This window comes from Chelonoidis abingdonii, chromosome 4 (genome assembly GCF_003597395.2).
Source record: "Chelonoidis abingdonii isolate Lonesome George chromosome 4, CheloAbing_2.0, whole genome shotgun sequence".
Classification (NCBI taxonomy): Eukaryota; Metazoa; Chordata; order Testudines; family Testudinidae; genus Chelonoidis; species Chelonoidis abingdonii.
Genome location: NC_133772.1, coordinates 149,416,768 through 149,442,716, shown reverse-complemented (window position 1 = coordinate 149,442,716; position 25,949 = coordinate 149,416,768). Strand labels below are relative to the sequence as shown.

At 46.5% G+C, this 25,949-nt stretch overlaps 1 protein-coding gene across 5 annotated transcripts in view; it reads right to left on the bottom strand.

Annotated features, from left to right (window-relative positions):
- Positions 1 to 9,716, bottom strand: part of CCDC175 (coiled-coil domain containing 175) — a 51,760-nt gene extending 42,044 nt beyond the window's left edge. For 4 of the 5 annotated variants that reach the window (XM_075065767.1, XM_075065765.1, XM_032782342.2 and 1 more), the window contains exons 1-6: positions 9,387 to 9,715; positions 9,038 to 9,173; positions 7,400 to 7,628; positions 6,112 to 6,234; positions 3,791 to 3,900; positions 1,370 to 1,451 (exon numbers count right to left, since the gene is read on the bottom strand). In XM_075065767.1, the coding sequence (XP_074921868.1) occupies positions 1,370 to 1,451; positions 3,791 to 3,900; positions 6,112 to 6,234; positions 7,400 to 7,628; positions 9,038 to 9,173; positions 9,387 to 9,408 (702 nt within the window). In that variant the 5' untranslated portion in view covers positions 9,409 to 9,715. Of the gene's footprint in view, positions 1 to 1,369; positions 1,452 to 3,790; positions 3,901 to 6,111; positions 6,235 to 7,399; positions 7,629 to 9,037; positions 9,174 to 9,386 lie in introns of all 5 variants that reach the window. The other variant, XM_075065768.1, reaches the window with a different exon arrangement.
- Positions 9,717 to 25,949: the final 16,233 nt, after the last annotated feature.

Sequence of the window (25,949 nt, the reverse complement as noted above, 5' to 3'; positions counted from 1 at the left end):
ACCACTTTCCACCCCCCGCCCCCTGACAAGCGCTCACTGGCAGCGGCGGGAAGCAGAGCAGCGCGGCCCCAGCCCGCTCCACTCCGCCACCTCCCAGCCATGGCGCTCCGCTTCCCGCCATCGATGAGTGCGGGGACGCTGGGGAAAAGATGCCCCCCCGCGCTCACCTGTGGTGGGACGTGGAGCAACATGGCCCCAGCCCGCTCCACTTTCCTTGCTCCGCCCCAGCCATGTTGCTGTGGCGCGGCTGGGGGAAGGTCCTGCACTCACCTGCGGCGGGACGTGGGGCAACGTGGCCCCAGCCCGCCCTGCTTTCCTTGCCCTGCTCTAGCCATGTCGCTGTGGAAAGGTCCTGCAGTGGGAAGTGGAGCGCCATGGCTGGGAGCTGGCGGAGTAGAGCGGGCTGGGGCTGGGCTGCTCTGCTTCCTGCCGCCAGTGAGTGCGGGGAGGTTGGGGAAAGGACGTCCCCTCCCTACTCGCCGGCGGCGGGAAGCAGAGCGCTGCGGCTGGGAGCTGGAGGAGTAGAGCGGGCTGCGGCCGGGCTGCTCCGCTTTCACCGCTGCTGGTGAGTGCAGGGGGGATCCCTTCTCCCAAGCCCCCTCCCCCAAGCAACACGGCTAAGGCCGGGGCAAAGGAAGCAGAACGGGCTGCGCTCGGCCCCCTGCTAATCTCCTGGGCCACTCTGGGACTGCGAGGCCCCCAAAAGTGCCCTCCCACAGCCCCTGCCCCCCAGACCCGGGGGGGGGGGGAAAGCCCCTGACCGCCCCCAAGACCCTCAGCCCCTTATCAAACCCCTCAGCCCCTGCCTGGTCTGGTACCCTTAACACACTGCTCAGAGCAACGTGTCAGAGCTTTACCGTGTTATACGCGAACCTGCCTTATATCGGGTCGCATTATGTCAGGGTAGAGGTGTATAACAAAATAAAAAATGTGACAAAAAGTACCTCTGATCAAAAAATACACTTTCTGCATACAAACTACAACACAAAATAATGCTGCTTATATAAATTATACCTATTAACAGATCACATCACAGGTATTTTGCAGTTACTTATGGCTGAATTGTGGGCGGCTGCTGCACAGGGAACTTGGAGCGGGGAGCTGATAGGGGGGCTGCTGGCCCACCCTGGTTCCAAGCCCCTACCAGCTAGCTCCAACAGGCTGCTCTTTCTGCAAGCAGTGGACAAAGCAGGCGGCTGCCAAACAACGTTTTAAAGAAGCATCACACAACTTTAAACGAGTATGTTCTCTAATTGATCAACAACGTAACAATGAAACAACGTTAACTGGGACAACTTTAAGTGAGGAGTTACTGTAGATTCACATATTTTAAAAACCAACAAAGTAGTAAAAGAAAAGATCTTCTTACCTTTGCTATATCAATATTTAGATTCTCTCTTTCTTGGGCAATTTTTGATTGCAAAAGCAGTAGATCAGAATCGAGGCTATATCTATGAAACAAAGCCAATGCAGACATATTCAGGAGTGAACGTGAACAACGAACTATGACCAATAGCCTGTTAAATGTTACATGTTCTTATTCTCATACCTTTAGTGTAAACACAACATACAATATTTTAGAATGCACCTTGAACATTTTATCAAATACAGAGATTTTTTTTACTCAGCAGTGGGCACTTCCCATATACACACCTGACTAATATACAACTTGTTTTGCAGATAATGCCAGCCAGTGACAGTAAGTATGTCTACACTACAACTGGAGATATGATAGTAGCGTGTGTAGACATATGTGCATTAGCTGTGATCTAGCTGGCTTGCTAAAAATAGCAGTGAATATGTGGCAGCACAGACTTCAGTGTGAGCTATACTCAACTGCCGTGAGACCCTGGATATCTACTCATCTTGCTAGCTTGCACTGAAGCCCATGCAGCTGCATCTTCACTGCTAATTTTAACCAATTTAGTGCTAAGAAGGCCTACCCAAGCTGCAATTAGCCACATTAGCACTAGGAGGTCTACCCAAGTTGCAATCACACCATTGACTGCAGTGTAGACATATCCAGTGATACCAGCCTCGTGGATGGAATACAAATTGAAAACAAATTCCTAAGTCTTGCTTCTGATGGACATTGTGTGCTTGTGTGTCTTAGAGATGGCAGGGGAAGCATGACAGCGGTTCACTTTCCTTGCTCCTCATGCAAGACTGACCATGGTCAAGCAAGTAGCCAGCTGGTCCATCCTTCAGCTAGAGGAAAAATGGGTGAAGGAAGAAATCTGACAAAGGAGGGAAGAATTTAAGAAAGGAAGAGGAGAAAAATTGGTGGCTTCATAACAAAGAAATGTGAAAACTTGAGAACCCCAAGTGGCTTAGGCTTTGGGATCTGTGCCAAACACAGGGAAAGAAGGAACATATTGCGGCAGGTCTTCAGTTTAACTTAACTGACTAAGGCCCTGGCCCATTATATAATATGAGGTGGAGCTAGAGATAATGGCAAGAAAATGTAGAACAAAAAAGGCACCTCACACACTTTGGGGACTATAAAAAATAAGAGTTATACAAAGGGAATGCTTTTGTCATACCAGCCTATGAAATTCACTGCAGCATGTCACAAAGGCCCTGAGCCTGTGAATATGTATACATGTGCTTCCATTTATTACCATGAATAGTCCTACTGAAGTCAACACTCATGGTAGTAAAATGAAGCATGTACATAAACGCTGACAGACCAGGGCTACGTTCTGGTACTGGACTGCAGCTGGATATTGAAAAGAACTGAATAATTTTATTACTAATAATGACTCGCGTAGTTATGCCAGCTAGGAAAAGGGCAGTCAAACTTCAGGGTTCCAGGCAATATGATCATTTCCACAGAGCACCCAGGATTAATATTTTCTCTATGGTTAGGTGCTCTTGCCTTCCTCCAAAGCATCAGGTATTGGCCATTGGTGGAGGCAAGATCTTGGATTTCAACTGTAAGTCTGATTTGCAAAGAAAATTCCCATGTTGTATTTTTCCATCAGCTGAAAAAACAGTTAATTTCAAAATTGTTAAAAAGCTCAGAGAAATTACTGAGAATGTGTACATTTCACTATAGCCCTTCAGTCGGGGTAATCTAGGAGCCAAATGATGAGCTCGGTAGTGCCATTTAAAGTAATCCATGACTCAGCTTCCTCCCTGCCCTTTTTGGGTGTCTTTCACCTTTGGGAGCACATGGTGGGCGTAGTCCCTGCCCTACAGAGCACAGGGATTTTAGCTGTTCAGGAGTGCATTGGTGTTGACATGTACCCGCCCCAGCCCCCGCACACACGGAGCAGCTGGGCACAATTCTGGCCCTATGTACACTGTATGTGAATATTTATTCCATAGCATCTATCTCAAATTCACCAATATATCATTTGAGTTACTTTTCGTGTGTGTTTCCACTGAAGTCAATGGAAAGAATCCGACTGACTTCAATGAGCACTGGATTGGCCCCTAAAATATTGCTATTTTGATTTAAGTCAGTCAGCCATTCTGTGTCTGTATAAACAACCACACAAACAGAAAGACTGACAGGTGACCTGCAATATTTTAGAAAGAGGGGTAGTTTGATTCTCAGGAATAGCACTGGATTGTGCAACCAGTGCACGGATTAGATGCCAAAGCTGCATTTATAAATACAATAGCTGACTTGAAGTTACTTAGCATTCTATATATTTAATTATTCAAATAATTTATTAAATCTGGCTGGTTACAAACAAATACTGTTGTTAACTCCTTAAAGATTGCAGAAATATTAAATGCTGATACAAGTTTAGCAAAGAGAACAAAGAATCAAATTACTTACTTTCTTTCGCAGAGTTCCAGCTTTTCTGTCATTTTAAGTTTTAATTCCATTATTAGTTGTTCGTTTGTTTCTTTCAGTCGTGCTATCTGAACTTTCTCATTAAAAATAATCTATTAAAATTAAATTAGTACAGATACACGATATTTCCATAAATCGTAATCACATAATTAATTTACTGCTACTTCTTTTCTTTTTTAAAGACCATGTAATTTTTTGCATATGATTGTGTAACTTTTTAATATTTATTTTGAAATGTCACAAGCAAAACCATGTAATTTTTTGCATATGATTGTGTAACTTTTTAATATTTATTTTGAAATGTCACAAGCAAAACCAATATACAAAAAAAATGATATTTAAGATACTAGTCAAGCCAGTGCTTTGCTATATTTACTGTATTTTATCACTAACAGTGTTAATAAATTGAGTCACAGTGATAACCAAAAGAGATTTAAAGATCTTTGAGCTACAAACTTTATCCTCTAACTTGTCTTCACTGCAGAGTTAATTTGAATTATAATTTGAGGTTAGCCCCTAACTCAACTCCTGTCTACACACAAAAACCTTAACAAGTGCAGTAGCGCTTTTAACTCAAGTTGGCTGACCCATCTGGAGGTATGGGCTGACCCATCTGCTGCTAGTCCAATCAGTCTGTGCTGCTCATGTTACTTTACCATGTCGACCCTATGGGGATTGTAGCAGCACAGTTGTGGCACCACAGCTGGGCCAATACAACTTCATAATGTACTTGCAGACTACAGGAATGGAAGGAGTTTTTCCGTCATTGTAGAAACATCACCTCGCCAGGCGACGGTAGCTAAGGCCATGTCTGCACTACAAAATTATGTCAACCTAATTTATGTCGCCATACAACCAGTGCAGTTATTAAATCGCTTGTGTATGCGCACACTTCGCTCCATGGGTCGACAGTGCATGGTCCTCATCAGAAGCACTTATATCGATTGTACTATCATTGTGGGGCATCATGGGATGGTTCCTCAAAGCAAGTGACAGTCAATGTAAGCAACCTAGTGTCTACATGGACACTGTGCTGGTCTAATTACATTGACTGTGACTCTATACTGCGGGGGTGGGGGTGGGGGCTACTAAATCAGCACACAGAGGCACGAATGTCAGCGGGAGCCAAATTTAAGTGAAGAGACTTCCACAGCTAGGCTGATGCAAAGCAGTTTATGTTGACTAACTGCATAGCACAGACCAGGCCCGAGTTGATGGAAACATTCCTAGCTGTATCTACACTGTGAGATAGGTTGGCACAGCTACTGCTGTGGATTTTTCACATCCTTGAGCACTGTACCTACATTGACCTAAATTTTAAGTGTAGACAGGCCTAACTCAAGAGGAATTAACTAAAGTGTAGATAACTCAAGTTACCTCTGCAGTGAAGACATAGGGTAAGAGGACAGATGAAGATACTGATCTCTCCCTACATTTTTAAGAGAAGTTATTCCTGTGAAAAAACAAGGGGAAACTGTTTTGGGACTATATGGGGTAAAAATGGTAGCCAGTATTGCGTGGAAGGCATTGAAATCCCAATTACCTTTTTCATCCTATTAGTTCTGATTTCCCAGATCTTGAGATGCCCTATATTGTTTTTACTCATGCATCAATGGGAGCTCTGTTATTCTGTCCAACTTACTTTTGAGAGTCCTTCCATCACTTCCTTTGGTTGATTATTCCATATTCTAATACATCTCATTGCCAAGATATCTTTCCTGATACACAGATTAAATGTTCTCCTCTCTATTATTCCCATTGCTTCTAGTTATGCCACCTTGGACCACACTAGATAACCCCTTTTCCTGTTTGGTATTTTTAGCCATCAAGTATTTGCAATTTGTCATCTCTCTTCATTAGCCTTGATCCTGCAAGTGGCTCTGCTTGGGCAATCATCTGGAGCCAGTTACAGGAATGGGGCCTGTTTCATCATCTAGCTGAGCTGTTGCATGTATATAAAGTGCATGTCTGCATGGGAAAACTAACTACCATAGCTATAGCAATTATAACAATTATTCTGCTATAGCAATACTGGTATAATTCCCCCAGGTGGACACTCTATTCCAGAACAAAAGGGACTTTATTATGGGATAATTACTGGTTAATAATGCTGGTTAATTTTCTCATGTAGACAAGTCCTTAGCTTTTTTATTCTTTCTTCATAGAAGCTGGTCCCTCCAGCCCTCTTCTCTCAACTCCCTCCAATTTGTCCGGCTATTAAATTAAAAGTTGGTGTTCTTTACAGTAAGAATTTGCATTGAAATAAGAACTCTATTATGAGAAGCTAGTTATTTTCTCCTTACCGCTGTATTTTGAGCTATCTCAGACTGCACAGCCGATAGCTTTATGGACAATTTTTCAAATTCATCCTTTTTTCCTGAAGTTTCTGCCTTCTGAAGATCAAGTTTTGTTTTCATCTCTGCGTTCTACATTTAAAAATATAACCATTTTTACAAGCTACTATGTATTGCTTCACTAAAGAAGAAAGTCTCTATATTTGTAAATAGGGCAGTCTCTGGAGCCTTTCAATAAAAAGTGTTATGCTAATGGGAAATTATACTAGAAGAAAATAACTTTCTACAGGAACACTGTCTATAATTTCTGTGCACAAACCCTACAGGAAAATCCTATTAATAATTAATTAAAATATAGTATTAATTTAGGCTCTGACCCAGCAAAGACTTATGCACATACTTAGTTTTATGTGCTATAAACAGTTCCACTAACTTACATAGGACTACTCACAGTACATAAAATTAGGCATGTGATTAGGTCCTGGCAGTACTGGGGCTATAATTTGTTCTACAGAAAAATATTTGTGTCAAACTAAAAGAATGTAATATCAGTGGTTCTCAGACGTTTGTACTGGTGACTCCTTTCACATACCAAGCCTCAGAGTGCGACCCGCCCCATAAATTAAAAACACTTTTTTTATATATTTAACATCATTATAAATGCTGGAGTTGAAGCGGGGTTTGGGGTGAAGGCTGGCAGCTCACGACCCCCCAAGCAATAACTTTGCAACCCCCTGAGGGATCCCGACCCCCAGTCTGAGAACCCCTTAAGAGATACTTTATGGTATTTTTCAAAATAGAAATCAAATAAGAAAGACAAAATATAAAAGCAATAAAATGAAGATATTTTTCTTCTCTCTCTCTTCTCATATTAAAGTAATTAAACAGAAGCAGTCAGAATTCAATAAGCAATTCAAGAGAATATAAGAAAAATATACACACACACACAGACACATACACTATATAAAAGCTCTTATATTCTCTTGAATTCCATAGTGTGTGTGTTGGACCCCCGCTCCCCACTCCAATACAAAGGGTTTGTTAGGAAGTCACTTTCCTTTTGTATTGTTATGAAGGCATAATTTGACTCCATGAGAGCAAACTGTGTAAAATGTTTAGCATAAATATTATTATGATTTATTATTTGTATGACCATAGTACTCAGGTGCCCTACTCATCGACCAGGACCCCATTGTGCTAGGCACTGAATAAACATCAACATTTCAGTATAATTCCTAAAACCATTTCAGTTTTGCAGCTATATTAACATGTATACATTTATGACTGTGATATTTACCTTTCTATCCCACATTTCTTTTTCATCATTAAATATTTTTATTTCTTTAGCTAGAACATCTTTCACTTCTTTTACAGCATTCATTAGGTTGGTTATTTCTTGTTCTGCATCCTTTTTTTTGTTGTAAAACTCATTTAAAAGTATATTTGTGTTAGCTTTCTGTGCCATCTGCTGGTTCAGTAAGTCTACAGCTTCTTCATGCTGGACCCACAGCCGCTCTTGCTCCTTACTGGCAAATATAAATCAGAGACAGATTATACTGAATACTTGCCATAAGAATTCAAGTCCTGGTCCAGAGCCTGCTGAAGTCAATAAAAACACTGCAGTGTAGCCCGAGACCTGAACCTTTATTTTCTACCTTTCAATAAAGTAAAGCACACATTAATGACTCTGACAAGTCTAGCACTATATATATAAAAATAGAAATAAAATAGATATAAAATATAAGGACAGTAGTGCATATAGAATTGCCTGTAATTAAGACTATCTTAGCCTGTCCATTTTAAAGGTTCATTTTCAGTTGCTTATAACATTCTCAAAGTTTTACTTCTTCAGGTGTGAATATTTTCTGAAAGTTTAATAAAAAATAGATGAACTATTTTCCAACACCAAAGGAATGAAAAAAAATATCAGTTTTCCTGCTGTAAGAAACTAGGCTATGATCTCTTTTTGAACAACTCTAGCTCCTTGGTAGAAAGTGACAGGAACATGAAATCTGGCATGTACAAACCAAATGTCCCAAAATCCCAATGGGACAATGTGGAAGATGAATCTTCATGAGGGGATGTTTGCAGAGATTTTGGCCTGGTCTACAATTAAAGTTTATATCAATATAGTTATGTCATTCAGGGATGTGAAAAATTCACACTTTCTAGCCAGAATACTATGCTGACAAAATCCCCAGTGTCAAAGCAGCTGTGCTGACAGACAATGGCGTCTGTTGGCATCACTAATGTTGTTTGGAGAAAGAGACAAAGAATCCTGTGGCATTTTATAGATTAAGAGATGTATTGGAGCATAAGCTTTCGTGGGTGAGTACCCACTTCATCAGATGCATGTCTGTTAGTGTTATAAGGTGCCACAGGACTCTCTGTCGCTTTTTACAGATCCAGACTAACACGGCTACCCCTCTGTTGTTTGGAGAAGTAGTGTTCCCATACTGGCAGAACTCCTCCTTCTGTCAGTGTATATTGTGTCTATACTAGGAGTTTATGCTGACACAACTATGCCTGGCATTTCCCCCCAAAGCATTAGGGGGCTATCTCAGCATAAACACCTAACACAGGTGGTGATCTAGGGGGTACAAATTTAAAACTCTCTTTACTTCTGACTGTCCTCTGACATTCATTGCTGCAGGCAGAAATCTCTCCCCCTGCCACTATCATCATCAGTCAGATCTGCAGTCACTTTCCTATAAGCCAGTCTATCATTACAGCAGGGGGCAGTTGGCATCAGGCAGTGACACAAAGGGTCTTCAAAAGCAGGGCTGCTACTGCAGCAAAGAGCTGCCTAGGAAGATTTGTAGCTAGCTGCAGAAGCGAGGGACAAGCACTGTTCACCAGGCTCTGATTCCATTTCATTTCTCCTTCATCCTCTATCAATATGATTTACTGAAGCTTGAAGCAAATATATACATACCACATAGCAGCATTCTGGGTTTCACAAAGGATTTGTTTCTGATTCAGTAATTCGATTTCATACGTGATGTTTTTCAGTGCAGTCTGTAATTCAGTTATCTTAGTAGTACTGGATTCACGGGCTGCAGCAACAAGAGCTAGAAAAATAACGTGCAGTTGTTGCAAAAAAGAAAAAAACAACACCCCAGAAACATGTATAACAACAATCTGAATGTGGCTTATTTTCTGTAATCTTTAATGCATTACTGTAGGAATTGTCAACTACAGGTCGCTCCCAGCTGTGATTCTTACTTTAGGGATACATTTTGTCTCCCCACTTATATTCTCAGAGTGGGTTAACTTGACACTACCTTCCAACTCCTTGGTAACCATTTCTGGAAGATTCTGGAGTTTTAAACGGAGATTACTATTTTTTATGGTCTCCTCTTCTAGAAGTTCAAGGGTATGTCTTCTTAATTTTTCCTGTCAATTAACAAATAGATGATCATGCAAAGGTTAGATTCAACCTCAATCACTTAACAGAACAATATAAGAAAAAGTGCTTTGGGGCTTCTAAACTCTAAATTCTCCCCCTTTATACATGACTACCCTAGCCTAGCCACTCCCACCATCCAGTTTCCCTCCAAAAAACCTTGTCCTATGGAGGGCTGGCCAGAGCCATGTTGGTGTGGCAGCTCCAGGCTTCTCATGTGGGGCAGTCCTTAAAGGGCAAGACCCTCTCCCCACTCCAAAAGCTGTGTTGGGGAGCAGCTGCACCAGAACCACATTGCTGGGGCAGATCCTGGCACTCAGCTTCTGTTTTTGGGGGGTGGGAGAGATAATTAAATGGAGTGGGGAAGAATGGCTGGCCCATAAATAAGTGGTGACCTAGGCGGTTGCCTACAAGAACTATGCCTAATGCCTGACCTGCATTTTTGTGTCTTCTCTTTAGTTTTGCTAACAGCCAGAGGTGAAAGTAAAACAGTACTGGCTGGTATGGCATGTCGGACTGGACCGGCTTCCCCTGGCTGGCGATTTAAAGGGCCCAGGGCTCCTCATGAATGCTTCTCATTTATACAGATGGGATTAAGTGAAATAAGGCCCTTATCCTCCAAAGAACTCTTCACAAGCAGACTTTGCACTCGTGGAGCCCCATTAATTTCAGTGAGGTTCCACCTGCACAAGCTCACTGAAAGACTGGGGCCTAAATCACTTGCTCTAAACTAAAATAGGAAGCCTGTGAGAGCGCTGGGAACCCAGATCTGGAGTCCCACTCCATTGCATTGACCACAAGAGCATCCTACCTCTCTTGACTTCAGTGCAAATGCATATACTTACACAAAGTGTGGACTGGTCCCAGTCCAAGGGAAGTCCTCCAAAACACAGGCAGTTCTAGTCAGGGTCCATGGGTGCAACTGCACCCACAGGCATCAAGCCCACATGTGCACTTCCATGACTGCATCTCATGTCTCCCAGCTGGCACCCAGATCCCTTCTCCTGCCAGAACCTGCAGCAGCTCCTCTCAGTGCCAAGCACTGGCAGGACGCCTCGAGCCAGCATGACGGTACAGAGGGTGGACAGGGAGCATTCCTGCTTGGGGAGGAGCATGGCCAGCATCCAGGTCCAACTCTGCCTTCCTGGCCCTCCTGCCAGAACACACTGCAGCTCCTCTCATCACCATGGACCAAGAGGAAGCCTTGAATAAGCAGACAGCACTAAGGATTTAGGTGGGGGGCAGTGGGGGCAAGTCAGGTTGTTCTCCTTATCCAGCCTGGAAGGGAGCTGTGGTGTGGGGAGAGCCGGGGGAGCCTGTGCCATTGCTGCTGGGGAAGGAGTACCTCATTAGTACATTCCTGCCCACTCCAGGCTGCAATGGCAACTTCCTTACATCCCAGGGGAGATGAGAAGGGGAGCGAGGCTGCATGTGGAGCAGAGGGAGCAGGAGCAGGGCTGGATGTGGTACAGTACACCCATTCAATTGAGAGGTTACATCTGCCCCTGCTCCAAAGTAACAGAATCCCACATTTTCCCTGGCCGTGTGATTTATCTTGGTAGGGTTGGATTAGTTGGATTATATTATTAGGGCCAAACTGTGCACATTGCAAAGTGCATGCACAGCTTCCACTAATTTCAGCTGGAAGTTGTCTTCCCTTCTCTGACAGGAGAATCTGACCTTCAGAGCAGAAAGTTGCTTATGATACAACAGTAAAATATTAATTTCACTCATTTCACACTGTAAATCTTTCTCACGTACAAGTGACTCTAAATACTTTATACTTTCAGGTTTTATGTTACCAGTTTCTTAATAGCTTCAATAGCATCTTCAAGGTGCTGCACAGCTTCTTCACTGAATGCACACGATTCATTTTTCAGTTGAATTTCTAAATTAAAAACATTGTAACATTTAAATCTTCAATTTTTTCCCTTAACCTTAAAATTATATAGTCATACAGCTACATTCTTTTATATGTGTTATTCTAAAAGAGGAGGCTTTATTCCAAAACATTGGCTAAATTGATTACTGCCATGGTTCTAAACTAGGGCAGAACCTTTTACATTCCTCAGATCAAAGACATAAGAAATTAAGTATAAAGTTGTAGGGGAACATAGTGTGACAGACATGACAAAATACTGGATAAACCTTACTGAACTAAGCTAAACTCTATTGTACTAGGCTTAAGCAATTTAGGAGTTCATTGTATTAAAATGTAAAGGTTTATGTATTATTGTGGGACTGTATGGAACTTTTTTAGGAAGAAGACATGATTAATGCAATATTTGGGAAGAATTATAATCTTCAAAGAACTGTTTGGGCCAATACATATGAATCTGGTTTCCTAGGACAATGGTTCTCAACCATGGGTCGGGGGCCCCCTGGCGGGCTGCAGGCAGGTTTCAGGTGGTTTGCCAAGCATGGCTGGCATTAGACTCACTAGGGCCCAGGGCAGAAAGCCCTATCACCCAGGGCTGAAGCTGAAGCCTGAGCAACTTAGCTTCATGGTACCCCTGTGGTGTGGGGCCTGGACAATTGCCCTGCTTGCTACCCCTTAACAATGACCTTTTCTGTGCAGAAAAACAGTTGTCATGGCACTGGTGGGCCATGCAGTTTTTACAGCATGTTAGGGGGCCTTAGAAAGAAAATGTTGAGAACCCCTGTCCTATGAGCTACTTGGGACACCTTTTGAAGCTACCCCCTGGAGAGGTTCACATAATCTAGTTCAAACTGGATTCTCCAGGGACCAACAGGCAAAGAACGATTTTTGGTTAAATACCTTGATAATAACCTGATCCATAGTCTTCCTTGTGATCCAGCAAATGGACAGGACCTCTGGTCCACAGAGGGCCCCATCCTTCAGGAAAAATTGGAAGGACTTTGGCCTACTGAGGTCCCATAAAACAGGGGTTCTAGTTGTGGGCTGGGGCTGTCATGAACTTGTGACCACAAAATGGAGCCTGTGTCTTCACTAGGAAAAAAGGTATGTTCTTAACTCATAATATTTAACTCTAAGTAAAACTCTACGCTCTCTCATATTCTTCATTTGACCTGCTAACTTGGGTGAAAACTACAAACTACCTTGTCTTCACTAGAATTTTACCTCAAGTTAGTGGCCTTTGTGCCAAGTTCTAACTTACGCCCTGTGTACTGTCTGATTCCGACGATCTACCACTTTTATGCCGGTGTAACTCCTTTGACTTGAATTAAGTTACGCATGATTCAACCAGCATAAGTGAGATCAGAAGGGAATTCCACTGGATATAGTTGGCTTGCATGGGGGTAAATCACAGCAGAATTTGGCCCTGCGCTATAGGCCCAGCAGTAAGCAGCAATTAGAGACAAGTCCCTTCAACAACAACATTCTGTCATCACAATCTCTCTATCACTTGCAGATCAACAGATCTGTGAGCCACTTTCCCCAGAAACAGGATAAATGTAGGGCACACTGTGCAAAAATAAAAATCAATGTCACTAATTACATCACTGCTTGTCAAGTATTTTCTTGATTTCTCTTTAACTTTTTCCATTGCTTTAATTCTGTCCTCTCTCCCAGATTCCCTCTTGATTCCTTTTATCTATTTGGTCTTCTTTCTCTACCTCATGTTTACTTCAAAAGCTAAAACTGTCCCCTTTACAGGCCGTTATAATGTATCCTTCCTATTTTGTGTTGCCATCTTTCCCCTCCCTCATTGTGACTTTCCTCATTTCCCCACCCTCTCTCTCTGCCTTCCATGGTGGTGGTCTCTCCTTTTGTATTCCTCTTCCCCACCCAATTTTGCAGACAAAAAGGCTGAGCTAGGTGGCCCACTGAGACAGGCCTATAGGCAGCTGACTATGAATGTCAAGCCCTCAATGGTAGATCTCTTTAACTTTATATGGGAAAACTCTTTACGAACTGCTGCTTCCATATCCTTGGAGGGGGCGGGGGCAGGGGGGAAAGAAAGTGCAGCCATTTATTATCTGACTCAATGCATCTGCCAGTTTTCTGGCATACTTACATTCAGTGACTCTCATCCAGCTCAATCGCAGCTCAATTACCATCCTTATGTTAATAATTTACAAAAATTTCTCTCCCCTCTGGACCTAAGTCCATCTAAATTCAAAATCTCAGCCTTTCTGACATTTCCTTGTGGATGTCCAGCTGTTAAATGAAACTTAACATGACCTATTCTCCCTCCCTACCAAAGAACTCTACTTTCTCTATCACAGTCATTGTTCCTGTTGCTCAAGAACATAATCTTGGCTTCCTCTTTGATGTGGCCCTATCCTTTGACCCACGCACTCAGGCCATGTCAAAAACTTGCCACTTCTTTCCTCCACAACATCTCCAAAAGTCGACTTTTCCTTTCATAAGAACAGCCATACAGGGTCAGACCAAAGGTCCATCTAGCCCAGTATGCTGTCTTCCGACAGTGGTCAATATCAGGTGCTTCAGAGGGAATGGGCAGAACAGATAATCATCAAGTGATCCATCTGTCCACACTGCCAAAATTCTTGTCCAAGGCCTAACCATCCTGTGTCTTAACTACTGTGATCAACACTCTGACCTCAATGCCTGTTACCTCATTCTCCTCAAATCCATTCAAAATGTTGTTGCTAAGATCATCTTCATGACTCACTGCACTATGTCACATATCCCTTTTAAGGTTCTCCATTGGCTCCCTGTTTCCAGTACATCAAACACAACCTTTTTGTCCTTACTTACAAAGCCCCCCACCTTTGATAGTTTAGCCCAGGGGTCCCTACCATGGCGCCTCCTGGGCATCTATGTGCACCTGCCTATTGGCCGCTGGACAAGCAGCTGCCGAAATGCTGGCAATGCCTCTTGATGACGCTACTTCTCAGCGGCATTTCGGCGGCAACGCTTCTTGGCTTTGCCGCTTCTCGGCAGCATTTTGGCGCCTGCTTCTCCAGCGGCCATTCGTCCGGTGCCCTCCACACGGAATGATTGGGGACAACTGGTTTAGCCCCCTCCATGTAACTGATCTGTTATCATAATGTTGACTCTCACCTTCACTATCTCTACAACGCCAGCCTTGATCTCTCAATTCTCCACTTTTCTGACATGCTCTTTCTGCCAGGACGCCCTTTACACATGAGAAAAGCTCCCAATCAAAATTCATAAATCTATCATCTTGTCCTGCTTCAAGTCCCTCCTCAAAACTCACTTCCTCCATAACACAAATGGTAAATTGCAACATGATAACGGCCAAGCACGTAGAGAGCTTTGATCACTACTGGCTAAGCATTGTCACATCCTATTATATTTATGTTACGCCATCTCATGCCATTCCGACCCACTTGTTTGTCTCATCCCTCTGTTACATCCTGTCTTTTAGACTGTAAGCTCTTCAGGCAGGGACTGACATTTATTATATATTTGTATGATGCCCGGGATAATGGGCTCAACCTGGTTGTCAGAAAGCCCTGCCAACATGCCTCCAACCTAAACTAAAGAGACCTACTCAGGGATAACAGGAAATGCAGCTTCTGCCCTCATTCAGTCCTTAAGCTCTCCGCTGAGGCTATCAGTGGTAAATATGTTAAGACACAGACATTTTACCACAGGGAACTAGTCCAAGACTAGCAATTCATGTTACATTGTGCACTAAACAAGTGTCAGACAGTAACAACTTTCCATCACTATCAATCAGAGACAGATTTGACTGGCAACCTAAAGGAAAAATGTTCCTTAGCCCATTATCAATCACTAGAGCTGTCTAGCTCTCCTGTACAATGTATTTTTAAGACAAATCCTACAAAATGTTGCCACTATTTCCCTTGTAAGGTATTCCACAAGCTAATAAAACTTGTGTTTGGAATCCCCCCTCCCCAATATCCAGTCTATTTTTTCTTTGTTCTATTTAATTCCATTATTCTTGGTTATACCTCCTTGCTTACACTATTCTAAAACAATGCCTCTCCCTAGATAGTGGTTAGTCTTTTATCCTGAATCAATTTCTTCCATTCTTAGTTATTGCTAAACCTCCTTACACGAAGGCTTTAGCAGCAAACTACTGATTGCTAAAGTTTCCCAGTGTTTTATCTTCCAGTCCTTTCTGTTGTCCCGAGAGTGGGTTTTATTTCATGTGACAGATATACACCTCTACCCCAATATAACGTGGTCCTCAGGAGACAAAAAAATCTCACCATGTTATAGGTGAGACCACCTTATATCAAATTTACTCCCTCCCCACCCAGTTCCTTGTTCCCCGACCGCCCCCTCCAGAGACCCCCGTCCCTAATCACCCACAGGACCCCACCCCCTACCCAACCTCCCTGTCCCCTGACTGCTTCGACCCCTATCCACCCCCGCCCCAACCCCAACAGGCACTCACCGGCAGCGGCGGGAAACAGAGCAGCCCGTTCCCAGCCCGCTCCCCTCCGCCACTTCCCAGCCATGGCACTCTGCTTCCTGCTGCCGGTGAGTGCGGAGAGGTTGGGGAAAGGATGCGCCCCCCCCCACTCCACTTTCCTTGCCCCAGCCTCAGCCATGTTGCTGGGGGGCTGCTAGGGAAAGGTCCTGCACTCAACTGCCTGGCGGGAAGTGGAGCACCATGGCTGGGAGCTGGCGGAGTGGAGCTGGCAGGGGCTGGGCTGCTCCATTTCCCGCCACCGGTGAGTGCAGGGAGGTTGGGGAAAGAACGCCCTTCACACTCACCTGCAGTGGGAAGTGGAGTGATGCCTCCTCAACCTGCACCACTCTGCCACCTCCCAACCATGGCGCTCTGCTTCCTGCCGCAGGTGAGTGCATGGGAATCCCTTCCCCTAAGCCCCCTCCCCCGAGTGACACAGCTGGGGCCGGGGCGAGAGAAGCAGAACGGGCTGCTCCCAGCCCCCCACTAATCCCCTGGGCCACTCTGGGACTGCAGGGACCCCAAAAGTGCCCTCCTACAGCTCCTGCCCCCCAGACCCCCGGGGTGGGGAGACCCTCTGTCCCCTATCAAACCTCTCGGCCCCAGCCTGGCCCAGCACCCTTAACATGCTGCTCAGAGCAGCATGTCAGAGCTTTACTGCCTTGTATGCGAACCCGCCTTATATCAGGTCGCATTATACTGGGGTAGAGATGTAGTGATAAATGTGCTTTCAGATGGCAGATTTATTTTCCAAGGCCTTTCGGGAGCACCACAACCAGCTTCTTGTCAGATATCACCTGAACAAATTAACACTCAAGTCAGTTCAAGGACTTTCCAAACTCTTAAGGCCCAAAGGATTCTGTATTTTGAGTGGTTGTTAAACTGCCTTCTTCCTTCAGATGCCATGTGCTCATTGCAGAAGCTCATAGGAGACCACAGGCATCTGTCTCACACCACCTGTCTCAGCACCTGAATGCAATATTTGCCCAGTGTGTGAAATGTGTTCACTTCTCTAATGTATTAGCAGAAACAGAGGTCAAAGAAGGATTCTTTGCCATGTATGGTTTTGCCAATGGGCTAGCGCTATGTGTAGGTACAGGGGATTTTACACATGCGGAAACATTACCTGCGCAAGAAGATTTTGTAAGAATGGTTTGCAAAAATAAGAAACAACAGAACAACATGAGGATCTAGGGCCCTACACAGATCATTAAATATATGCTTGCCAAAAAGTCTGAGTCCCACAGAGAAACCAGATGGCTGTGTAAGTGACAATGAAACCAAAGAAATATATTGTCTACACATATTACCCACCCCCACAAAATGCTAATTTCCGAAGGATTTAGTTCTCTGATTTATATGCATATGGCAGTCAGATGAATAGACAGACACCTCCTGGGTCAGTTAGGAACAAGACAGCCCATAGCAATGACAGACATAAATAATATTTTAGACATATTTTATAGATATAACTAAAATAATGTGTAACTGATTAATTTGAATAATACCAATTTTCAAAACCAGGCCCTGATACCACAATGAGCTTTGCATGGATACAGGGGTCTGCCCACATGAAGCTCATTGAAGGATAGGGGCAGGGGCAGCTCCAGGCCCCAGCACACCAAGCGCGTCTTGGGGCGGCATGTCGCAGGAGACGCTCTGCTGGTCGCCGGGAGGGCAGCAGGCGACTCCAGTGCACCTCCCGCAGGCGTGCCTGCGGAGGGTCCACTGGTCCCGCAGTTTCAGTGGAGCCGCGGGACCAGCGACCAGCAGAGCGCCCCCCGCGACATGCCGCCGTGCTTGGGGCGGCGATGAAATGTCTAGAGCAGCCCCTGGATAGGGGTCTCAATATGCCTGATATAGTGTGGATCTATATGAACAAATATATAGTGTAAAATACATATAAAGCATCCCAAGTATATGCCTCCCATGGGAGCATTTCCTACGTACACATATGAAAAAAATTCTGCAAAGATTGTCCTGTAAATAACATTGGCCCAGGGCATACCCTCCTGTGGAAAGACCTGTGGGATGGGAATGGGGCAGTTGGGGGTTGAATCCTCATGGAGTTTCCCAAAAATCCATCTGGATGGGGAAGGGAACCCCCCAGTGGGATGAGCCATTGTTTCACCCCCATAAGCCGACAAATTAACCCCTCTGGATCCACAGGAGGCGAAAGACATATGCTTGAAGAGCTGATCCCCTGTTCTGCCTCTGGGACCGCCCCCCAACTAGCTGGCAGTGGGGCTGGACAGGGAAACAACTCACCCTCATCCCACTCCCCTACACCCTCCCCAGCAGCAAGGCTGCTCTTGGTTTGGATCCCACAGTGGGGCTGGAGAGGGGGGCAATTTACACCCCAGTGTCAAATCCCCTTGGAGCGAAGGGAAAATTTGAGAGTGGGCAGAAAGAAGGTTATCGCGTGGAGAGACATGGGGGCACAAGTGTCAGCTATCCACCGATCCTTCGTGGATCCCAAACTCATCAACCCAAAGGCCAAAGTGACCATTTACCCCTTCATGTCACAAGCTGTAGACTTGCCTACAGCTGAACTGCCTGTCCAGTACAAAGGCTGGTCAGGAATGTGGACTTTTGCAGTCTATGACAATTATTCCATCCCCATGCTACTGGGGGAAGACTTGGCCGGTAAAGGCCTCCTGACACTCATCAGTCCAACTTAACTGTATTGGCTGGGTCTTTTGGTCAGGTCGTCAGTGGGGCAGAATTTGGCTGTAGTGTGCTACAATCGCTGGTCAGTACCGCCAAGCCTAAGAAGGAATTGGACCTGTATCTTGGACTTTTGGGACAGGCCACTTTTGGATAGCATCCACCTTGGGGCCTGTAGGGGATTTTTGGTTCCTCGACCACCTGGTGTCCCAGGAGTCACTCTGTTTTGGCCGATGACACTTGTTTGGCCTTTACAAGTTAGTCCGGCCTGCCTGAATGGCGCTCAAAGACTTTTCCAGGTGTACCTAGGTGTTCGGGCAGGAGTCTGAATAATGGGCCACATCATCGAGTAGGCACTGCATATCTCCCAGTCATGCTAGTGACCATCTACTCAGCCTCTGGAAGGTGGCGGGGGCATTTCGCAGCCGAAAGGAAGTACATTAATTCAACACCCCTGATGTGGATACGAATGCTGACTTCCTTGCAGGTTTCATCTAGCAGTACTTGCCAGTCCCCTTTGGTTAAGTCTATTGTAGAGATGAACTGGCACTCCCCCAACTTCTTCCAATTAGCTCATCGGTGCGTGATTGGATAGTCCGGGATGAGTTACCGCATTTAGCTTACAGTATTGCCATGCAAGCGTATTCCCCATTGGTTTGCGGTAACCAGACACTGGAGATTGCCCATGCACTGGTAGATGAGTCGTATTATACCCATCTGGTAGCAGTCTGGATCTCCTGTTCTATAGGCGCTTGGCGTGAGAGACAACGGAGGTGGTGTAATTGGTCGTGAGCATACCTGGTCTGTCAAATGGATGTATTGCTGTCAGTCCGTCCTGGGGTGGCTGAGAACAATGGGGCGAGCTAGTGCACAGCTCCTTGATTTTGTTGCCGCTGCAGACGTCCAGAGGGTGGTGAGAGTTCACCTCTTCCACGTCACCATCCTTCCGTCGTAGTAACACCGTCAGGCACTCAGAGTCATCTTCCTCCCCTGGGACTGTAAACTGGACAAACCTGTAAGTCTCTGGAATAAAAGGGCTAGAGAATTAAGCATGGTACACTTTGGGTGTAGTGAGAATTGGCCCCATGCTATGAGGTAGTTAACAGTCCATAGGCGTTGGACTGTGAACGGCCCTTCCCATGATGCTTCCATCTTATGGCCTGTGCGACTTCAGCCATAACCTGGGTCTCCTCTCTTGAAGGAATGGTCTTGGTAGTTTATCATACCAGCCTTTTGCTCTTCCTGAGTATCCTTAGTTTCTCTGCTAAGGGCTATAAAGAGTGTCGGGAGGGTGCTTTGTAGGTTGCTTACAAAGTCCAGATGTAGTTCCTGGAGGGTAACCCCTCCATGTTGCTTACCAACTGTAGATGGCCCCTTAAACCTTAGTGGCTACACAAGTTCAAAGGTGAAACCCAAACTGGGATGTGGTAAGCCCTGTAAGCTAACAGCAATGCCTGCAACACTAGTCCCAGTCATTGAGTATTCATTCACGAATTTACAGATCATGCCCCAAAGTTCCATTAACCTTCGACCAGGCCATGGTTTGATGGGTACGGGTGCACCAAGTGATTCACCCATGAGTTTCCCACAGGTCTTCATGTGCCTGCCAGGGAATTAGATCCTATCTGTAAGATATCGGGGCCAACTACCCTGGCAATGGTCTGTAGGCCTGGGCACACAGCCTTAGCCCTGGTGTTGAACCTAAGAGCTACTGCTTCCGGCATCGGGGAGCAAAGTTCCATCTCGAAAGTCAGTATGTATCTCCTTAATAGGGCGTTCTCTTTGCTGGCAAAGGACCCAGTATCCACAGCTACTCTCTGAAATGGGACTCTCCTCAATTTGCCTGATCGGGTTCAACATAAGTGGACTGTGGTGGTAGGTGAGAGATATCCCAGTGGACATGTGTTCAGCAGGAGAGTAGCTGTGGATATTCTGGGCTCGTTCTTTCCCAAAGAAAGACGCCCAGAGGGAAAGCATACATTACGACTTTCGTGGACTTTGGCTACCGATGGCGGAAAGCAGTAGCTCTAGGCAACACCAGGCTACACGGCTGTGTGCCAGGGCCCTTAACAGACATTTTTTGCCAGGATTTAGGTTTTGGCCCTCGATATCCTTACAGATTCAGGATCTAATTTCCTTGGCAGGCACCTATGAAAGACCTGTGGGAACTCATGGGGGTGATCACTTGGTTGCACCCCGTACACCATCAACCAATTGGCCTGGTCGTAGGGCTTTAATGGAACTTTGGGGGGCCATTGATCTGTAAATTCTGTGATATGAATACTCCATGACTTGGGACCTAGTGTTCAGCAGTTGCTGTTTAGCGTTACAGGGGCTGTTACCACATCCAGTTTTGGGTTTTCACCTTTGAAACTTGTGTATGGCACTAGGTTAACGGGCCATTACAGTTGCGTGAAGCAACAATGGGAGGGGTTTACACCCCTCTCCAGGAACTAACATTCTGGACTTTGTATAGCAACTCTACAAAAGGCACCCTTCCGACACTCTTTTAGCCTTGCTAGAGCAAACCTAAAGGGATATCAGAAGAGCCACAAGGGCCTGGTATGATTACACCATCCGAGACCACATTCCTTCAATGAGAGGGAGACCAGTTAGTGCGTCTTGAAGGCGGCAACAGGCTCATAATAGGAAGCTCATTGAGGAGGGGCCGTTTCACCAGTCTCCAAAGCGCTCCTTAGGAGCTCTGTTAACTAGCCTCATAGCCATTTCCCATTCCTCACTAATACCATAAGTGTCCCATGTTAATTCTCTTCAGGAGCCCGTTTTACTTCGAGAATTACAGGCTTTGTCCAGTTACGTCCAGGAGGGAGTGACCTTGCAGTGGCTCTGACTCTGGCTCTTTCCGGTTAGCGCTACGCCACGGAAAAAACAGGTATGGTGACGTGGAAAGAGGTGAACCTCTCAACCACCCTGGAACGTCTGCAGCAGGCAACAAATCAAGGAGCTGTGGCTAGCTTCGCCCCCATTGTTCTCAGCCACCCCAGGACGGACTGAACAGGCTACCACCTCATTGAACTCATAATGCTCACCCAATTTAAAACACCCACCAACGCTGGACCGTTGTCTTCTCTACGCCCCCAAGCTGCTATAGAACAGGATCGGCAGAACATGCTGAAACAGATGGTATATACGCTCATCTACCAGTGCTATGGGCATCTCAGTTTTGTTCTGGTACCAAACCACGATGGGGAAATCGCTTTTGCATGGACTACTGTAAGCTAAATGCCGGTAACGCATCCCGACAACTATCCAATGGCACGCACCGTATGATATTGGAGGGAAGTTGGCGTGCCCAGTTCATCTCTACAATAGACTTAACAAAGGTTACTGGCAAGTACTGCTTAAGAGGTAACAGCTTCAGGAACAGGTCAGCATTCAGTCCTGCGGGGTGTATGAATTTAAGTACTTTCTTTCGGGCTGCGAAATGCCCTCGCACCTTCCAGAGGCTGGTAGATGGTCTACTAGCATGACATGGGGAATATGCAGTTGCTCTCCCTCGATGAGTGTGCCATTTTTTTCAGACTCCTGGCCCGAACACCGTATCCGACCTTGAAATTGGTCTTTGAGCGCATCAGGCGGCCGGGACTACTATTAAGCCAAAAGTGTCAAAATCGGCCAAAAATAAAGATGATTACCTGGGAACAGCAGTGGGTCGAGGAACCATAAATCCCCCTACAGGCCAAGTGTGGATGCTATCCAAAAGTGGCCGTCCAAAGTCAAAGAAACAGGTCCATCCTTCTTAGGCTTGGCCGCGGTACTACAGGCGATTTGTAGCTACATACAGCCAAATGCTGCCCCACTGACCGACCTGACCAAAAAGACCAGCCAATACAAGTTTAAGTGACTGATGAGTGTCAGGGGCCTTTACCCAACTTAGGGCGACGCTCACGTCTGCCGCTGTGCTAAGGGCCCCCAGACTCTTGAACACAAACATCCTAGTAACCACCGATGCATCTTGAGCGTGGGATAGGAGCAGTTCTCATGCAGAAAATGACCGGTATCACACTTCCATCCTTGTAGTGTTTCTCAGCAAGAAACTATGGCGAGGAGAACAGCATGGTCGTCAGTGAAGAAGGAATGCTATGCCATTGTGTACGCCCTGGAAAGCTCGCCCATATGTTTGGGGACGGCGGTTCCAGCTACAAACTGACCATGCTGCTTTAAGATGGCTTCATACAGCCAAAGGAACAACAAGAACTTCTGTCGTTGGAGTTTTGCTCTCAGATTTTTTATTTTGAATTCAACACTATTCAGGAGCTTCTAACAAAGTAGCTGATGCCCTCTCCTGTGAGAGTTTCCCAGAAATACACTGGTTAAAAATTGTTCTTAATATGTAAAGTCTTGTAGATTTACATACTTAGTAGTATATGTAAAGGTGCATTTGTTTTATTAATCTGTTAGTTTAGTTCTAGAAGAAATCACCCCAGTGAAGTTTCCCCTGTCTGTGATTTGGGGGGCGTGTCATAAATAGAGAGCTAAGGGTTAATTTCTCTCACCTGTAAAGGGGTTACTAAGAGAACCAACACCTGACCAAGAGGACCCAATCAGAACCCGGATTTTCAAAGTGGAGAGGGAATTGTTTTTTGTTCTGTGTCGTCTTGTCTGGCTCTCAGCTATGAGCGGCGGATCTTTCTATCTTCAAGCTTCTAATCTTTCAGTCCAGTTGCTCGTTACAAACGGTGAGAAATAATAGGCCATCTTGTTGTTTTTTTGTATTACATGTTGTGTAGTTGCTGGAATGTTTAAATTGTATCTCTTTTGATCAAGGCTGTTTTTCATATTTTTCTTCTAGAGTAATTGACCTGTATTGTCAATTGATGCAGAGACTATGGTTATGTGTTATTTCTTTCTTTTTTATAAAGTTTCTTTTTAGAGACGTGTTTGCAGTTTTTTTTTTTCCCACTCTTGGGTAGCGTATAGGAACGAAGGGGAGAGGAAATTTCTCTTAGTGTAGAATACTATCGGAGGGTGAATCTCTCTGCAGCACCAGGATATTGGTGGGGAGGGAAACGACTAAGATCGAAGAATCTTTTCTGTTTCCTTGTATTTGGGTTTGTCTCTTTGTGGAAGAGAGGAGACATGCTGCTTGGTATTGTGATGTAAAGAGGTTGCATCAGTAACTCTCAGGTTAGCCCAGAGAGGAAGTTCTGGGTGGGAGAGAGGGGGAAGGGACGTGGATTATTTCCCTTTGTTGTAGACTCAGGGCATCTGAGTCTTGGGGGTTCCCCAGGGAAGGTTTGGGGAGACCAGAGTAAGCCAAAACACTGGAATTTTTGGATGGTGGCAGCGATATCAGATCTAAGCTGGTAATTAAGCTTAGAGCATTTCATGCAGGCACCCAGATTTTTGGACGCTAAGGTCCAGATTTGAGAATTATGCTTATGATACCCCCATCCCACTCCCATACACCCTCCCCAGCAGCAAGGCTGCTCTTGGTTTGGATCCCACAGTGGGGCTGGAGAGGGGGGCAATTTACACCCCAGTGTCACTAACCCCCTTGGCCTTCAGAACAAGAGAGAGGGCAAATGACACCTGAGTATTACGTAGCCATCCTTTGCTCTGGGGCCATGACCAGCCCGGCACCCCTCCCTCAAAGAGCCGTGCCCTGCCCGGTATCCCCTTCCCCTCCCCCACAGAGCCATGCCCAGCCCAGCGTCCACCCAGGAGCCCTGCCCAGCAGGTGTCCCCTCCCCCACAGAGCCGTGCCCAGCCCGGTATCCCCTTCCCCTCCCCCACACAGCCATGCGCAGCCCAGCGTCCACCCAGGAGCCCTGCCCAACCAGGTATCCCCTCCCCTGCCCCTACAGGACTGAGCCATGCCCAGCCAGTGTCCCCTCCCCCACAGAGCCGTGCCCAGCCCGGTATCCCCTCCTCCTCCCCCTCCGAGCTCTGCCCAGACGGTGTCCCCTCCCCCACAGAGCCGTGCCCAGCCCAGTATCCCCGTCCCTCCACCCAGGAGCCCTGCCAAGCCCGCGGCCGCGCCCAGCCTGGGGCCCCACCCAGGATCCACGCCCAGCCTGGAGCTTGCCCCCGAGGCACGATGCTGCCCCTCGCAGCGCCTTACTGGGGCCTCCACAAGCGACCCCCTGGGCCCCGCCCCGCTCACCCACTCTGTGCAGGTGGCTCAGGGCAGCGAGCGCGGCTGGGGCCGGGGCGCCCAAGCAGGGCGTCTCCATCGCGCCGCCGTGCCCAAAGCAGGCCCCTCGGTTGCCAAGGGAACCGGAAGCTGCGAGCTCTCGGGCTGCACCTAACGGAGCCTTGGGGTCTCCCCTGGGGCCGGGGCCTGCAGACAGTAGAGCTGGCTGCAGGGCAAATGGACTGTGCTGCCAGCCTGGGACAGACAGACAGAGCTACAGGTTACACAGACTGTGCCGCCAGCCTGGGACAGACCTACAGGTTACACAGACTGTGCTGTCAGCCTGGGACAGACCGACAGACCTACAGGTCACACAGACTGTGCCGCCAGCGTGGGACAGACAGACAGACCTACAGGTTACACAGACTGTGCCGCCAGCCTGGGACAGACAGACAGACCTACAGGTTACACAGACTGTGCCGCCAGCCTGGGACAGACAGACAGACAGACCTACAGGTTACACAGACTGTGCCGCCAACCTGGGACAGACCGACAGACCTACAGCTCACACAGACTGTGCCGCCAACCTGGGACAGACCGACAGACCTACAGGTTACACGGACTGTGCCGCCAGCCTGGGACAGACCGACAGACCCACAGCTCACACAGACTGTGCCGCCAGCCTGGGACAGACCGACAGACCTACAGCTCACACAGACTGTGCCGCCAGCCTGGGACAGACCTACAGATTACACAGACTGTGCGGCCAGCCCTGGGACATACAGACAGACAGAGCTACAGGTTACACAGACTGTGCCGCCAGCCTGGGACAGACCTACAGGTTACACAGATTGTGCCGCCAACCTGGGACAGACAGACAGACCTACAGGTTACACAGACTGTGCCGCCAACCTGGGACAGACCGACAGACCTACAGGTCACACAGACTGTGCCGCCAGCCTGGGACAGACCGACAGACCTACAGCTCACACAGACTGTGCTGCCAGCCCTGGGACAGACAGACAGACCTACAGGTCACACAGACTGTGCCGCCAGCCTGGGACAGACAGACAGACCTACAGGTTACACAGACTGTGCCGCCAGCCTGGGACAGACAGACAGACCTATAGGTCACACAGACTGTGCCTCCAGCTCTGGGACAGACAGACAGACCTACAGGTTACACAGACTGCCACCAGCCCTGGGACAGACAGACAAACGGACCTACAGGTTACGCAGACTGTGCTGCCAGCCCTGGGACAGACAGACAGACCTACAGGTTACACAGACTGTATTGCTAGCCCTGGGACACACAGAC